This window comes from Anser brachyrhynchus (assembly GCF_964034855.1).
Source record: "Anser brachyrhynchus genome assembly, chromosome: 7".
NCBI lineage: Eukaryota > Metazoa > Chordata > Aves > Anseriformes > Anatidae > Anser > Anser brachyrhynchus.
The window spans coordinates 20236250-20254250 of record NC_137701.1 but is presented as its reverse complement, the minus strand read 5'-3'; the positions used below and the strand labels follow the sequence as shown (position 1 = coordinate 20254250).

At 38.3% G+C, this 18001-nt stretch overlaps 1 protein-coding gene and 1 long non-coding RNA gene across 7 annotated transcripts in view; one reads left to right on the top strand and one right to left on the bottom strand.

The window, feature by feature from the left end:
* The window catches only part of LOC308198474 (uncharacterized protein), a 65401-nt gene that overhangs the window by 25830 nt on the left and 21570 nt on the right, over positions 1-18001 (bottom strand). For 4 of the 5 annotated variants that reach the window (XM_080600912.1, XM_080600913.1, XM_080600915.1 and 1 more), the window contains exon 4: positions 777-844. In XM_080600912.1, the coding sequence (XP_080457038.1) occupies positions 777-844 (68 nt within the window). Of the gene's footprint in view, positions 1-776; positions 845-6993; positions 10283-12393; positions 12464-18001 lie in introns of those variants that run through there. The other variant, XM_080600911.1, reaches the window with a different exon arrangement.
* Positions 1-18001, top strand: part of LOC308198479 — a 42110-nt gene that overhangs the window by 5946 nt on the left and 18163 nt on the right. Inside the window, exon 2 of one of the 2 annotated variants that reach the window (XR_013953954.1) lies at positions 395-467. This is a non-coding gene — a long non-coding RNA (uncharacterized lncRNA). Of the gene's footprint in view, positions 1-394; positions 468-13023; positions 16907-18001 lie in introns of those variants that run through there. The other variant, XR_013953955.1, reaches the window with a different exon arrangement.

Sequence of the window (18001 nt, the reverse complement as noted above, 5' to 3'; positions counted from 1 at the left end):
AATTTGCCTATGGTTTGGATGCAGAATGGCTGCAACATCATATTAATTCCAAATTTAAGCACTTTCATTGCTTAAGCAGTAGTTGAACTTTGCTGTTTTTGACAAGGTGTTTGTGATTAACGTGCTCCTGAGTGTAAGGTTGTATTGGCAATGCTGCTGCTGCAGGAAAAAGTCAAAGTATAATTGGTCTAAGGGTGTGCAGAGAAGCAGCAGGGGATGCTGGTAGGGATAGTAAAAGCTCAACAGGGTTACAAAAACCTGCCAAATCTCCATCCGCACTGCAGGGAGCTCCTGTGGCTGCCAGGGAGTAAGGAAAACAGATGGCTGTTGCTTTTGAAGCCACTAACACATTTATTTCTTAGCCTGTTGTGTATTTTTTCTTCTTCCCCTCAAGTTTCCAACTCCTGCAGTAGCTCCAGGAGCAACCAGGCATTGGCATACATGTTGGAAGGAAGCCATGCAGGCGGGTGAGTTTCAGCTGAAGATGATGGTTGCTTTGTTTTGTTTTCCTTTTCCCCAAGCTGGCTCCACAATTTGGCAAAGGGATGTCAGGATTAGAAATAGTAGGACTGGAGAATCTGCCAGACCCTATTAGAGGGAAACAGGCAGAGCTGTAGTAAATGGGGAGATGGAGCAATGCCAGCAGAAGCGTGGGCGTGGGGTTTTGGATGCAATTAGCATGGCCGGCTAAACATACCCTAGCACGGACACTTCACAGTTATGTGCTGAATAGTTCTCTGTATTTGTGCTTATTTTCAGAGGGGTATAGTTCTTACCTGTAGCTGGGGCCTTGTTTTGGGTTCGGAAGTGGGTTCACAGAATGCTCTAAATCAACTCTCTGCATCTAAAACAGAAGAGCATGAGACAGAAAACAAATTAGTGTTTAAGTTTATGTTTCCACTGGATTACAGCTATTCTTAAGGGCTGTAAGACTTTTTTTCCCCCTTAGTTTTCTGGAACTTCTAATACATTTGTGCACTGTTAAGAAGAATAACAAAACACCAGTTTGAAGGAGGACAGAAATGTGTAGGGTGTTTAATTTCACTTTTAAAACATCACTATGGGAGCTTGAAGTAAGATTCAGACTTGGACTGAGTTAGCAATTCAACAAAATACATATGCAGGTTGACATGCAGAGTAATAATGGCATATGCTTTGTCACCTATCCGAGGGGAAAAAATCTGCCTTTGTGCAGGTTTCTGATTGTTGATTTCAACCAATGAGTAATTCATGCTCTTGACAGATGTTTCTGATTTAGGCCAATGAAAGCTTATGGAAGCTTTTTCTAGGCTCTGAGGGAAGAATGCCAACCCAATCAAACAAGCAAATTTGGAGTTTGGCTTCAGAATTGACTAGCAAAGCTGGATAATTTCCTCTTGCAAAACCTGTGTGCCATCATTATTCTATGGCAACCTAAAAAATTGATAATAAGTACTAGCTTGCTATTTTTGCCATTTAATCATTTAGCCACTATTGCCATCTACCAAGTGAGACACTAAAGCCACTTATTCAAAGGCTTGTCTGGCTTGCCCAAAATAGCACACAATTCCTAAAACAGCAAAATACGATGCATACAGCTGTCCCAGCTACATGAGTAATTTTAACAAATATTTCTAGATGCACAGCCATAAAACAAACTCAAGATGGCTCTGTGTTAGCTGATATTTGCCTTTTAAAAATTATTGTTGTTGTCATTAACATCATGAAAACAAAGTAATGGGACTCACTAACACAGGCCAAACACAGCTGAAAGGACCTAGGTCAGTAACATAATGTAACTAATACCAAATCCACGGGGTTCGTCATCACAAACTAGACCTTGATTTTGTCAGCTGGATAGTAACTGCAAATTTTTTCTCAAATTTCGTCTGTTTGATGCTCTAGTCCAGTATTTGTAGGATTTCTAGTATGGCAAAGCACAATGTCTATTTTATTACACACCTCCTTGTACAAGAGTAACATTGCTGGAAGATGCAAAGCTTCGTAATTTTCAAAAAAACACATTCAGTGATTCAACTTTCTCATTATAATCCTTAAAAATGATTTGACAGCAAATGTTTGGCACAGGAATAGTGGGAGTCCAAAGAGACTGTGTTGGTTGTCTTCACATCACTCTGTATGACAGAGTTGCCTGTTCATTGGATGGGAGAGCAGCTTGCTCCATTTGCTTCCTCCAGGCTGCAGCCCTGAATTTGTCACTTAAAGCTTTCAGATACCACTACTAAAAAGTTAAGTGTCAAGTGTTGAAAATATTTCATGAATTTCACCAATGTCAGCACTATGTTCATAGTAATGTTCTGGGTGTGTTAGTATTTGGAACCCAAACTGAAGCTAAGTGTAAGGTCTCTAAGGTCTTTAAAATCAACAAGTGTAAGGTCTTTAAGATCAACAAATTAAGGGAGTGGGGGAAGAGGGGATTGGTCAAGGATATCCAGCATCTAAATCTTTGAGAGAGATGTGTCTTTTTCATTTATGTATGATGGTATAGTTTATCATCATTCTTTTGTATGCTCTCTGGTTTATGAGCCTCATGTGGGAAAGCTAAATTTAGCATAAAATAGCCATACTGCATTAAATCACAAAAAGAAAAAAAATCACAATAATTCCTATTAAAGTGGGATTTATGACTCAATGGTAAGGTACTTTAAAGCTATAGTTCAATATTTTTTATTAGTGCTGTAGATCATGCTCCATCAAACTATCACTTAAGTATATACCAATAGATGATTAAAACACCTGTAGACATTGATAAAGTCTACTTAGAATTGAAATTATCATTCTGTAAAATACATAACATTTCTCAAGAAAGGTTGTGTTATAGGTGTAGATATTTAATTTATGGTTTCTACTTAGGGATGGTCTGTGATTAAAGCACTACATTATTTCTTTGCTTGTAGCCCTGAGTAACCCTGTCTCCCTTGCAGCCTTTGAACCTTCAAGTTGATGAAGGATTTGATGCAGAGTGCAGAACACGAATGAACATTTGAAAATGAGTGGCAAGGGTTTTCTTGGCTCATTAATATTAACACCATTACCTTGTGGAATTAGAAATTAGGAATTAGAAAGAAGAGAGGCGTTGCTTTGTTACTCTCAACTCTTAACAGTCTTGGAACTTTATTTTTTTTATGTGCTGTAGATACTGGCTTTATTCCCCTGCATAGAGAATCTACATTTTCTCCCTTAATTTACAGTGCTGCAGAGTGGTATATGCTATAAGAGACAGTGGACCTCCTGAAGTGTATCTGGACCTCTGTCATGATGCTGTTCTTTATCTGATCTACCAGAGCCTGTATTTTTGGAGATGAACTTTGGAGTTCAGTTCCCATTTTGTGCAAGCCTGGTTATATGTGAAAACGCACTCTCCCATTTTTTGGTGGGCCGAGATGGGCAACTTTGTTCATTGCTATCATATGTATCTAGTACTTAGTGCTGCTTCTGTGCAATAACACCATCACTTACTGTGGGACTGTTCCTTGAACTGTCTTGAGTGTCTAAATGGAATTTGTATATTAATTAATACCTTATAGAGGGTGAAAAATTCTGGCAAGAAGTGCTGTGTGATGCCTTATCATCTGGGTGGACAGTTAGGCACAAGAAATTTGAGAACTCTGAAGCGGGGTGAAAAACCTTAGTTTTTGATTTCCTGTACTGTTCTGCTACTGCCTATAGAGTGTAAAAAGCCCAAGTCACCTATCTCTCATCCAGCAGTTGATGCAGATGTAAAATCTCATGGTGGTGGATTTGGGTGTGTGAGGGGAAGTCATTTTATCAGTCTGAGAATGTGAGGTAAATTATTTGACACCTGCATAAAATGGAGAGTGGGAGAGCTGCATGCTTTCCCATTAGTTTGACTTTGGGATGGGAGAATTTTCTCACAGCAGGGGGTTAATAATCTCCTGGCTGCAGGCTTTGAACTGAAAATACCCACCACTCTCGGAGCTAGGTTCCTCAGGCTTTATGTGGGATTATGGTGATAACTCCATGCTTTAATAAAATGTCATCACTGGGATTTGAGCAGGAGCTGCTCAGAGCATGCCAGCATAAACGCTGGCCACAACGAGACACACAGCTCTCAGCACTGTTCAGAGCAGAAGGCTGCAGGCCAGCAAACAGGCAAAGCTTCGAACTGCTGCTGAGGTTTTAAAGCTTGGACATGTTTAGAACTAGATTTTTATAAACGCTGACATGGTAAAGTCTTCTGGATTTATTTCACAGGCTGCACTGCATATAGCAGTGAGGCATGTTGTTTAGACACTGAAACCTATTTTGATTCCTAAGGGAGAAAAAGAGAAATCAAATGCTTAATCAAGGCAGCGTTCAAATTCACAATGTCTGTGAAGGAGGAAAACCTGTTTGAAAATACTTCTAGAGATAGTGAATTGAATCCTGCAATAATCATATTATATAATTCAATGTGTGTTTGCAGCCCAGAAAGCCAGCCGTATCCTGGGCTGCATCAAAAGCAGCATGCTCAGCAGGGTGAGGAAGGGGATTCTCCCCCTCTGCTCTGCTCTTGTGAGACCCCACATGGAGCACTGCGTTCAGCTCTGGGGCCCACTGCACAAGAAGGACATGGACGTATTAGAACAAGTTCAGATGAGGGCCACAAAGATGATGAGAGGTCTGGAGCGCCTCTCCTATGAAGACAGGCTGAGAGAGTTGGGGTTGTTCAGCCTGGAGAAGAGAAGGCTCGGGGGAGACCTTACAGCGGCCTTCCAGTCCTAAAGGGGGCCTGCAGGAAAGCTGAGGAGGGACTCTTTGTCAGAGAGTGTGGTGATAGGACAGGGGGGAATGGCTTTAAACTAAAAGAGGGTAGGTTTAGATTAGATACCAGGAAGAAATTCTTTACTCAGAGGGTGGTGGGGCACTGGAACAGGTTGCCCAGAGAAGCTGTGGATGCCCCATCCCTGGAGGTGTTTAAGGCCAGGTTGGATGGGGCCCTGAGCAACATGGTCTGGTAGGAGGTATCCCTGCCCATGGCAGGGGGATGGAATTAAATGATCTTTAAGGTCCCTTCCAGTACAAGCCATTCTATGATTCTATGATCACTTCAATGGAATGAGAAACCCTAAGGAATCCAGTAAATCTTCCAAGCTTTCTTTCCTTTCATTTCCCCTTTAGAGCTAGAAATGGAGGAGATAAATGCATCTTGTGGTTTTCCCCTGTCAGTCACGTTGCGGTATATAAACATGACCTCTGCTGAGAAAGTCCAAAAAGCTTTTGTTTGTTTTGGTCACAAAGAAAACCTTCAAACTGTGACATCTTCAGGGAGAAATGTGTTCAAACAAGGCAACAGAACCGCCTTCACTGTCTGAACCTCCTTCCTGAAATGTGACCTGTATCTCAGTTCAACTCACTCACCCAGGCAGTCCCTGCAGACTTGCCTCCACATGCTGTCAACCTGGAATATTTTGAAGACAATGTGCTAAAATCCAAGAATGTACCAAAAGTTTCCCAGTGACCAAACACCCCTGAATTCATCCAAATGTTGATTGGAAATGCTTCTTATTAAATGTTGTAAATGTCTTGTGGCTATACTGGGAAGCTACTGCCCTGCTAACATACCCCTCTGAATGTGGGTGTATGCTTATTATTAAAAAGCTGCTGAGATTCAGTCACACCAACAAACCTCCCTCCCATGCCACCCTGAAAGGCCTGCTTGTGTAATATGACCAAACCAGTAGAAATTGGTTCTTTCTGAGGAACATACAGAGAAAGGACTAATGTCTTTGTGTGTGTACAGGACAGCATGAAAATTGCAGACAGATATCTACTGGTTGCTACTCTCTTGGGCTGAATTTCAACAAGTGACAGAAAGATGTACCTGTGCATAAATCCCACTTCAGTCAAACACATGTTTAAAGAATGGCTGGAACATAGCCGTTATTAGAATACATGCAACAATGCTAGAACTATTTTTTTTTCTATAGCATTCATTAAGCAACCCACTCCTGGCTACTTCTGTACTACTGCATCTTATTTTTAGAGGGCATCTGGGACAGTGATGGTACAGATTGCTTACTGTGACTCTCTGATAAATATGAAAAACATTAATTTATAATCAGTAATCCCACGTAACTCTGTTCTTTTTGGTCAAGAATGTCTTTTTCACATGCTTAATCTTTTTTGTATGTGCATTCCTTAAATAAACTGAATGGTCCATTTTTTCTGCCCAGGGTTTCATTGCTTAGGCTATTGTAATCATGCCTTACTGGTCCTCGGCTAACTACATTAAAATTGCTGTTGTCTGTATATAACCACGTATGGTTTCTTAAATGCCATTACTAGAAAGATCTATTCTTAGACAGTGGTCAAGCTTGCAGTGAAGGGTCAATTTTGATTACATGGTTTTAGCATCTGGCTCAGCTCATTAGATCTTTTGGGATTGTTTGGTCTAGTTGCCTAAATCTACAATTGGTAGCACAGCTGTTGCTCACCCCTGCAGTGGACACGCAGTGACCACAATGATGGTACATTATGAGGTGGTTTGTTTTTTTTTTTTTGAGAAAAAAATGACGAATCTCTATTAAACAACATACTCTATATTGAAATCATCTATTTTGTCATCTAATATTTCAGAATTGTTTAAGCTAGTGCTGCAAAGGAGCTTAGCAATTGCATGTGACTGATGCCTGGTCAATCAGGATAAGCACAACCTTTATTATAGTTTTGAAATTCTATATGATGCCATCAATAAATCTTTGATGTACAGATTTACACTTGCCTTAATTTTTGTTTGAAACCTTAGTGATAGGGAGATGTCATGTGGTTCAGTATTTGTCTTTCAATCATCCAAACTAACCAGGTGTCCAGATATCTCTATGAATTTTCAGTGTGAGAAAACTGGGACAAGTTTCACCTGATGTGTCTTGTGCATCATGTTGGGAAATATATACATGGATAGCCAGAAATATTATGAAGAAATGAAATAAACTTATCCAGCAATAAATTAGCACTTCTGGTACTGGCTGGCTTTCAGGTCTGGATCTGCAAACAGTTGGGAGATCAAAGGCTGAGACTTCTGTATTTTTTTCTTAATCTAATTTTGCATCTGCTTCAAGCAGCAGAGGTATTCAAATTATTGACAGATATCAAGACATCTTCATTCAGCCTGTTCAGGGGCATTCAGAGAACCTTACAAAGTGACAACCACATCTCTTTTCTGGAGTGTGCTCTTTGTTCTTGCAGTATAAATCTCACATTTAAACCCCATACTAAAATGCTCTGGCAGCTTCTCCTAAAAGATTCATGTTATAATGTCTATTTGGCATCTACAACTGTTTTTTTTATTTAAAATGTTTTCATATTCTTTCCTTTTTGCAGCAGCAGCATCATTGCCGGACAATAATACCTTGTGGAGTTTTGTAATGGTTTTCACAAAAACCCTGAAGCAATGTTTACAGAGATTATGCTTTGTACTAGCTGAAATTATGTTGATGAGGGTTTAGTAACATGAAATTAAGAGGCCTATTAAGTGATATACATCATACAGGCTTTGTTGTCTGACGAGTTGGTGGAATGTGAAGAGGAGGAGCGTGTGGATATGGATGGCTACTCTGACCAGTAGCCAAGCTATGATTTCAGAAAGAACACATCTGATTTTGTCTGAGGGAGCTGCCTGAATTTGCATCTGCGGTTCCTGTAGAAATAATGTCTTGAGATGAAAATGTGGGAAATTTTAATGGAGTTCCTACTTTTTCCATACATTTTTTTGTGGACTGTACCTTCCCAGAAAGCATACTAACAGGTAGGGGATCCTGAGAACTGACAGAAATGCTGCTACAAGTGAAGCTCCACATGAGTTATCAACTTTCTTTTAGCAGGGTTCAGAGTTTCAAGAAAATTAAGCAACTGATAAATGGGTCACATCCCTGACTGGCCTTAGGGCCAGCTGCCACTTTGCACACATGAGTGCACATGAGTCATCTCAATGCCTAGGGGAGAAGGTAGCTCCCTGAGTGAGGGTAACATGACAGCTTGCTGGAAATTAGACAGAGAGAGGGGCTCTGAAGAAGTTTATAAGCAGAACAGGTGGCAGAAAGTAAGGGGTAATCACACATTTTAAATTAAAAAGAAAAAACACTCTCTGGGGGCTGCATGGCCTCAAAATCTTCTGCTAGGTGCAGGAAGACTCCTGTGAGATAGAACACATCGGCCACCTAGCAGCCGTCCTTTGGCAGGCTGCCTCTGTATCCACAGATCCTGCTCACTTAGTTTACCGTAGGGGGATTACATGCTTCACTGGATGTCCACCTGCTGCATATGCAGCAGTCAGCTCCTGAGGACCCACTGGGAGTGCAGTCAGGTTCTGGTTTTCGTTTTTTGTGTTTTTTATCGTTAGGATTTATTTGGGATGTATGCTGTATTTTCTTGGCTGAATACAAGGTCTAATGAGAAACACGTAAGAAATGAGCTGCATAGTTTTGCTTCTTTTGATAAGATGGGGTTTAAGGATGCAAGTCCTCAGCTGCTTGATGCACTCTTCTCAGATCTTTTTTCACTATTCACTGTTAAACTTTTCCTACTAGATGGCTGAATTGGCCTGGAGAAACAGATTAGCACTCTATGCTGTCAAAGTAGCACTGATCATGAGCAGCCTTAGGAAGTCTAGAAAGCAACAGCACTTCTATTGCTTATGAGCTGGTTATTTGTATATGTGAAAAATAATGGAAATAATGTGAATGGAAAAAAATCATTCTCCTGTACTTTAAAAGTCTCTCCGTGTCTCACCTACAGGATTTCAGTGCAGTAAGACTCCATTATTGCAGAAAAGATTTTATCCTTTCAGGCAATTTATTTAGGTGCTAAATAGGAAGGGAAACAAAGGAATCTGTTAAAAACCTTGACTTCATTTTCAGTACTTCATCTTCCTTCCTTGCTTCCAGTTTGCCATTGCTTCAGCTCTGGGAAGCAGTGGTCTTTCTACTTGCCTTATATGAGCAGTTGTAAGAATCTTCTCTGTCCATTTCCATTTTTCATTTTTCTTTCCATTTGTTTTCTTTTATCCTCCCTGTTTGCTGTTCATAGTGACTGACCATTCAACTTTTGAAATATTGCTGGCATTCTTATTCTCCTATTCACTCTGTACCTCCAGTCCCCAGACGCTGGAAGCTGGAAGTCGAAAAGCCAAGGCTCATGTGGCAGGTGGGCAAGTGCTTCTTGTGCAAATACAGTCATTTGCATGTGAATGTGTTCATTTGCACACAAATGCTTTCATTCATAGGAATAAAAGGATTCTCTCCATGTGTACCATTTGTGCAAACAAAAACTGGATTTATGAAACTACTTAGAAAAGTAGGGGAGAGGCCAGGTCTTCTGCCATTTTGACTTCAGTATTATGTTTGCTATCAGATACAATATTCATCTCTGATAAGATGTTCACCTCTGATACAATAACCAAAATCTAATTTTCAAGTACTATTGATTTTAAAGCTGTTTACCACATAAGGTAAGGGTTTTCTTCCCATGGTGTACATATACTGCCATATGGTGTAGATCCAAAGTGCCCAATCCAAACTGGAACCTTGGAAACTACCATACCATAAACAAAACAGATATTTAGAAGGTCAAACACAATTTCCTCCTAAGAATGGTTGATACAGAGAAGAAACTGAAAGCCTTCCACCTTGTTTAGTGAGGTAGATTAAAGAAACATATGTACCAGTGAGCTTCTCTGACAAAAAATACTTAATATTTGAGCTGGAACCAGTAAACATGTAATTTTTTACATCTACAGTAGACAAAATTTCTAATTAAGGTTGTAGTTTTGTAATACCCTTTACTGAAGATCATCTTGAGCATATACAGTCTTGCTTGCTAACCGTAAAAACAATGCTGTATATAGGTCACTTTTATATCAGGAATTACCAGTCAAATGCAAAGTATGTCAGGAAACCCAAATGGTAGTATGTATCTATAAAATTTGGGTGCTGCCATCAGCAAAGAAGAGGGTACAAAAAGAGGTGAGGTCAGCCAATGCTTGATAACAGACTACTGGCAACTCTTTTTAAAGATACTTTGTATTTTTTGAAGTGGATTTTGGGAGGTGGGTAGGAAGAATTGTTGGAGGATGGTACTTGCTTAAATTTTTAGAAGTTTCCTCTATGTAATAAATGTCAAGATCTTCAAAAGTCCTCCAAAAAATCTAGTATGACTGCTGCTAATCTTTGCCATGAGAAATCCCAGAGCTTGGAATCTTCCACTGCAGAAGCTTCTCTCTGGACTCTCTGAAAGACTTCCATGTCAATTCTACTTGTCATGGCTCTGCTCAGTTCAGGATGATCTGATGAAGGTAAGAAGAGGCGTTTTTGGTGGCTCTAAGACATTTCATCCCAAGACCATAATTTTATTCCTGTGTTGGTTTAGAAGACAGAAAAGATTATGGCGGGGATATAAAATTCTGTAGTACCAGTTTATTTCTGTCTTGCAGCACCTCAAGGCACTCAACTACATTCCTTAGGTCAAGAGCCAAAGACAAGTACTGAAGATGCAGATATGGCAATGTTTATTAACTGGCTTTGCAGTGTGTCTTCATGCAATAACCCGTTCTGCACACCTCTACTGGTTCAATACTTGTGGAGGCTTTATAGTCAATACATTACAGTACAGTATGACTGACCATAGCTATGTTACAGTTGGTTCTTTTACATATGCAGGTTTTAATGGAACTCAGTAAAAGCCCGTATATGAAAATTAAAAGCCCTTATTAGGGAAGATTACAACCCAGAAGTTGAGCATCAAGATGGTCACTATAGAGAGACACTCATCAGCGTTGAAGTTGACTAGGAATCTACTGCTACTTCTGGTAAAGAAAGAACAAATAACCCATCAGGCAGAGTATGATGTCATGAGATTGTCTTAAAATCCATCTAACTTACAAAATTCTCAGAAGTTAAATATTTTCAGTGGTCTAAACTAGAAGCAGGCATGGAAAAAGTAAAATTCTGCCTCGTGCCTTGCACCTTCTCAGAGGCACCTGGTAGCAGCGTAGAGGAGCTCTAACACTTCTATAAATCTGGCACTTTAGCCAGATAATTTATAGTCATTACAGTCAATATGTGTTTCAAAAACCCAAGAAAAGAATAGGATGGGGTTATTCCTGGCTAGTGTTTGGAAAGATGAAAAAGAAATAACAGGAAGATGTTTCACAGCTTTTTCAGAACCACAACTCAAAGGAATCATTATAAAGTGAAGTAAAGGCCAGTGTCGCCGCCTTGCACAGAAGGATCTAAAAAGTTTTTGTATTTTCTATCTCTGATTTCATTACTCCTAATAACTCGTTTCCTGATGGAAGGTAAAGAGGCACCTGAAATATAGATTTGAGTCCTTTTAGTTAAACCTTTATCCCTTTGTCATAGCTGGTTTTTTTCTTCTGTAGTTCCATTCATCTGCTCTACTGGAACTTTCAGTCGCATGGTGTTAAAATATGGCTGTTCTAAGCTAATATGCATTAACTTTTTAAAACCTGTTTTATACATAACCTATTGTATTAATATAAAACGTTAAGGCCATTTTTTCATTTCCTGGGAATGGCCCATTACATTGTGAGCAATCTACTCTTGCTTTTTTAGAAAAGACTTTGAACTCAATACAAAAGGAAAATATAATCATGTACAACTATAAAGACCGCTTTTTTCCCTTTTGTGCAGTGTAACAGAGGTGGATGAGTAGCATGGTAATGAAGAGATGGACCGTCTTTATTAGCACACTCGGTGAAAGGGTTCTTTTCAGAACTTCAACATTTCTTATCTTCTTAGTTTTCATGACGTCTGTTCGGACTCTTTCCTTTTCTTGACTTTCTTTTAAATATGTCTAACAGACTGGCAACGCCAATCCAGTTCATCCTTCTTTCCAAAGAACACTAGATACAAAGTCTAGTGGTTTAGATGCTTCCATAAAAGTTTTTCATATATTTAGAGAAGTATTGCTGTATTGCTGTTTGCATTATTAGGATCTAGTCACGTGTATATCTCACAGTCATTCTTCAATTCCTCTAAAAACAAACACAACTGAACACTTGCTATGATGTTTTTATACTATAGTTAAAGGAAGCTAATGAGATAGGAAGTTTCTTTGAGTAACAAAATAGAACTAGAAATACCACTTAACCCTCTAACCTAGAAATTGGTTAATACAGTAGATTTGTGGAGGACTATTTGATGATCTCTCGCCCTCTTCTACGATGTGCTCCACAACCCTTTTTGATATTTCTCTGCTCCTCCTCCATGCTCCCTATTTTCTGGTGTTCCTCCCACCCCTTCTGCTTCAGTATTCTTTGCTATATAGACAGTTCACTTTTAATCTGGCTCAAGTTAAAGAATTCTAATACACTAAAAGGAAATGGCCATACGATTGAAAAAAATCACTCCAGGCAGCAGAACAAATGAAAACTACCTTCCCTACTTCCATACTGGTACAGCAGGAAGTATCCGATCATCACTGTGTTGAGCTCTGAGGAAGGAACCTCAAGAAAAACAACAGAGAAACAGGAAGCAGTACTTATTATCTGAGGTTAGAAAATTGGAATCTTAGTCTGTTTACTGGTATTTACTTGTAATATTATAAAGAATAACACAAATATATAGTATGTGTAATTATATTATAGGCATCTGAGAAGAACCACTATTGTTGCATTACTCAGAGTGGAACATTTATCCCAGAAGTGTTGCTGTTTAGCATGTGCATCTTCAGTGCACTAAGCTATTTATAGATCCTGGTCTTGAAACAACATGGCTTCTATACAAGGACTACAGAGCAAAATTAAAGAATAAAAAAGAAACAAATTGTGTAGACGGAAGAGGCTGAAGGGCACAAATAATGTCATAGCAAAGTTGATTCCAATTTGATCTTATATCATGGGCATCACAAAATAATGAAAACGATTACCTTTTTTTTTGTTTGTTTGTTTGTTTTTTAATAGGTGATATAATCCAAAGAAACCATTTACCTGCTTTGTAAAAGTTTTCCGAGGCACCTATCACTGCTGTTCGGAAATATCATGAAAAGGTGAATTAAGACCTATGTTGTAATGGGTGGGGAAAAAAAAAAAAAAAGAAAGAAAATGAATAGAAGTGTGAATCAGCAAGGGGTGTTATGGTATGAGTCATCTAGAACCTGCTTTAAGCAGGGGGCTGGACTAGACAATCTCCAGTTCCAACCCCAGTGATTCTGTGAACCATAATTTTGTTCTGAATCAAAGGTCATATAGTCTTTAAATTTGACCTTTTACAGGAATTTACCCAGAACAAACAACTTCAAACAACTTATGAGTGTGTATGTATATATATATTTAAGCAACAGCATTACCATCTCAGGGAATGATCCCCTGAAAACTGACATCAATTGCCCAGTTACCAAATTGACTAATACAAGGTGATCGACACAGATACATACGAATTCTTTCTCTGCATATGGGAATCTGTCATTACTGGCAGTGAGTCAGTTTTAGCTTTTCATCAAAAGATTATTTAAGAGCTGGTTGTTGTTAAATTAATTATCTAGCAGGGGATTAAATTAGTGTATTTTACTAGTATATAAGACATTAAACTAGATGAGATAAATGAAAGACAATTAAAACAGTCAGTTTTGTTCTTAGTTTTAACTCATAACGGTTATTATAATCTGCTTTTTGTAATATGGATTTGTTTTCAGGATGAAAAATACTTCCCCAAAAGAAATTAATTAATTATAAAGCAGACATCTGTGCCAAGTCCTATCAATTTTTTTAGGTCATCTTCATGGTTTAAAGTGCTCCTTAGATATAAGCACTACCTGTAGTTAAAAGAGCTTTTTACCCAGAAATTTGTAATTTTTTTCTTGGAAACTATTTGTTCTTGGAAATACACCATGTTTTGATTTTTTAGACATTTGAATTCAGCACACGTAACTAGAAGTAGTTTATACTTCCTTCAGAGTCTTCAGCTATATCTGACTGGTCAGAGAAGTAAAACTATTCTACACCTAATAATGGTCTAGAAATAACAGGCTGTAACTTGCACACAAATAGCATGTATGTTCGCAGCGGTGTGACAAGTCTTGACATGCAGTTATTTCAAGCTGCCTACAAGATGCATAAAATCATTTTTTATTGGCTCTCAGTCGTCACTCTATTCTTATTACTTAAGCATAAGAAGTACATTACTGTGTTGAAGGGATTCTCTTTTTGTTACAAGGCTTGCCTGTTGTAAATCTTTTCAGGTCCTTTTAAGACTCTTGAGACCACTGTATTATTTTGACAAGATCATTTTCATTTAATTTAAAAATGAATATATGTATTTAGGCTGTTTTTTACTAAGTTTGAGATTATCAGTCTCTCATTAAGATGCAGGTGTGTTGATGAAGAGTTATCCAGAAGGTAAAGAAAAAACTTGTGAATTCTCTGTGCAAATCCCCTGTTGCCATCAAAGGGCTGTCATTCTTAGACTGCAGCCCGTGCCAAACAGGCATCAACCTTTTTCGTCAATATTTCATTTGGTAGAAGAAAGGCATAAAAGCAGTTAGCATCACCTCCCCAAAGGCTATAGTATCTTTTCTGAGGGTTCATTTTAATGAAAAGTTTCTCAGCCTTACTGTATTTGTTACTTGGTCAAGTGGTAAGAATTCCTCTGTATAGAAATGAATTTGAAACTTGCAGTTGAGCAAGAAGTGTTGCAACCATCAGAATATTGATATATCATGATATATATGAAAAGAGTCTTGATTTTGTCTTTTGATCTGGTGAATTGGGCCTGTAGTAGATAATTACTATACAAGTCAATATGTTGCATGTTAGATCTATTCACTTACGTTTAAAACCATTAAGTCTGTCAGTTCAAATGAACTTCAGTAAGAGCTGTTCAGGCCTAGGCAGCCCATTGGGTCAACACAGTTAAGGCATATTGGTTTCTGTGGCATGCAGCCAGCTTCATATCCATCTGCCTTTTTGCTCCTTATAGTAAGCTTTGCTAACCCAACAAGAAAGCTCCACATACTTTATACTAGTCTAAGCAAGACCCATGATGAGTACTCTGAATATTCAGAAGGTAAGGTGCCTAAAAAAAAAAGCATGTGGACACATTCCTTTTGCTCAGAAGCTTCTGGGAATATGCAATTTACACCCTACAAAACATTTAGCCTTGCCACACCCATTGTAACACAGGGATACCCATTCTAGCAACAGTAGAGATAAAATATGGTATGATCTTTCACAAAATCACTTTAGTCATCACATTTTTATAGTGTCTATCTTTGTAATCTTATGTACTTCCAGTTACTTGCCAGACAAAAATTGATCTCCCTAATGAAACACAATGTGTGCAGACTTTCTGTGTTTTAACTTGTATAGCTAAGATGTAAATCTTTCCTGTGTCTTCAGTGCAATAAAAGCATTCAGTCTGTGTTCAAGCACTGTGACATGGCTGAGTGCAGCAGTCAGTTCTTACTTCAAATGCTTCCTAGCTCTTGCCTACACTGACTGCACTGGCCCTTTCTGGCTAGCCTGAGAGAAGATGGTGATGGTACAGCAACTAAACCTTAAACAGAAACAACAATTCAGATTATGGCTAAACAGACCAAATCAAGCTTCCACAAGATACTGCACTTTACCTACACAGATGGCTCACCACCATCCAAACAATGCCTCAGCCATCGGCAGCACATCAATGCTTTCTGAAGGCATCAGACTCCAGTGCCCAGATTCTGGACCTACAGATTTGAGAGACCCCATGACAGAAAGTTCTCATCAGCTGGTGAACATACCCTAAGTACTGCCTGTATGCTGTGCAGCTAACTGGGCTTACGCAGCAGATCTGTTTAGCTAAGCTGCTCATGCACAAACACTTCAATTTTTCTTTCCCTCTGAAACATTACATTTAAATTTTGAACAACTACTCTCAAAAAAATGGGTGAAGTAAGAAAAGGGATCAAACACAAAGCACATTGTGTGGATGTCCAAATGAGAAGGGCTGAAAAGTCTGTGCCTGCATTGCCCTGCAAATATTAGCAAACAGGTAATGAAGACATATAAAAAGCAGATTTGTTACTTTCAATTACTAGTTCTCAGAGTCCAAGAGCAGAGCAGAGATGAAACAGAGAACCATCAGATATTAAAAAACCCTACGTTTAAAACTCCTGAAATATATTTTAGATGCAATGTATACATAAATTGAAACATTCACTAGTATGAGGTATCTGCAAAACCAACAGATTAGCAGGACTGAACAAAAGAATAATTAATTTTTAAAGAACTATAAGAACAGCCACAAATACCATGGACTAGATAAAAGCAGATGGCAATATAAATTAGCCGACTGGGCCATAAATGAAAAAACACCTATAATAAGGTACCTTGTTATTGTCCAATATAAGGTTTCCTTGCATTTTCTCTGAAAAACCTAGTACTTGCCACTGTCAGAGGCTGAATGACAGACTGGACAAAGCAGTGATTTGATGAAGAGTGACAAATGTAACATTTCTGTTCCAGAAGAATCACTAAACAGGCTAATTCCTGCATGCTATTTTAGCATTTTCCTCTGAAACTACTGACAAAGGTTATTCCTTCTGGCAAATTTCTGTTTACTTGTTGTTCAGATTTCAAGAACGTAAAAGGAGATGGAGTGACTGTGTATTTCTCTTCAACCACAAATGGGGACTCTCATGGACCACAAATGTAAATGGCTACTATCCAGCCTAGTTCTGGCTTTGTGGCATTCTGGTAACGCTACATACCCTTCCAATAATTCCCGAAAAAAATGGCCCATCCTGGAGGGCTGTTGGATACACATGGAGGGCATGGGCGGAGGAAGAAATGATTCAGACTAAATTGCACAGATAGTTGAACTGTAGCACCTCATGTCTTTTTGTCGCTGAGAAAAACAGCAAGACTTTTCTGACAGTGATTTGTTTAACTTTCTTTATCTCAGTTATAGTGGTAAGTATCCAAATATGGAAATAAGGTTAAATTTGGCTCAGCTTCTGAAAATTCGAGTTTGCATTTATGCTTTAAAGCCTTGCTGGGAAATATGCTGCTTCAACTGTACATCCACAATGAAGGCAAAAAAGCATTTTAGAATCTAGTGAAAGATAAAGCTGCTGGCTGAAGGATGACAGGCTGCTATAGTAGCGGGGTTTTGTACTAAACATGTGCTGTAAAGTAGTCTGGTCACAGCATTTTAAATAAATTCAGAAATATTTCATTTGAAATATAAGCTTAGGTAAGCCATGGATTTAATCATTATAATGATAGGATTTTGTAACTAATTTGGATTTTAAATTTTAGCTGAATATAATACTATTCTATGAACTTACATTTCACACAGATTGCCATAGACACTTGCGATAAATTGATTTATACCTACTTGCTTACACACAATAAATAAACCACTTGCTTATTTTTATGGAGAATCTCTACAAACTTTATATAATGTTGATCAGCAGCAGGATATTAAAAACAAACAAAAAAAACAAACAGAGAAATTGAATATGATCTATTCTTCTTCTCTTTCTTAAATCTTATTTAAGGAGTCAAGTCCATGCAGGGCAATTGTAAAGCCTGGATGAATGTGCTGGACTTAATGCTTTTTTTATTTTATTTATATCTGCAGTTTACTGCAGATGATAGCACATTATACATATAATGGTACCTTTGGTTCTTTTTAGCCATGCGGTTTGTCCAGTATTTTTCGTCCATTTTTGTCTATTATTTTTGTCCATTCTAATTGTCGGACCACAAATTAACATGAGCCTGGATGCTCAGCTTGAAGTTTTAGACCACCAGAGTTCTAGAGGGACAGAAATCCCGTTCTCTCTGCTGATTTTGTAGCTAAATGTACTGCATCACACAGATAAACTGGAAGTTAATAGTACAGTTTTTTTTTACTGGTATGTTGACTCTTAACTAATCCTGGACTGACTTAATTACTAACTAATTTAATGAGGAAATTGGGCAATAATTTATTAAGAATGAAAATATTTTTGTTACTGATGCGTCTTGTAAAGAACAACAGAAAACACATGGCTATCAAAA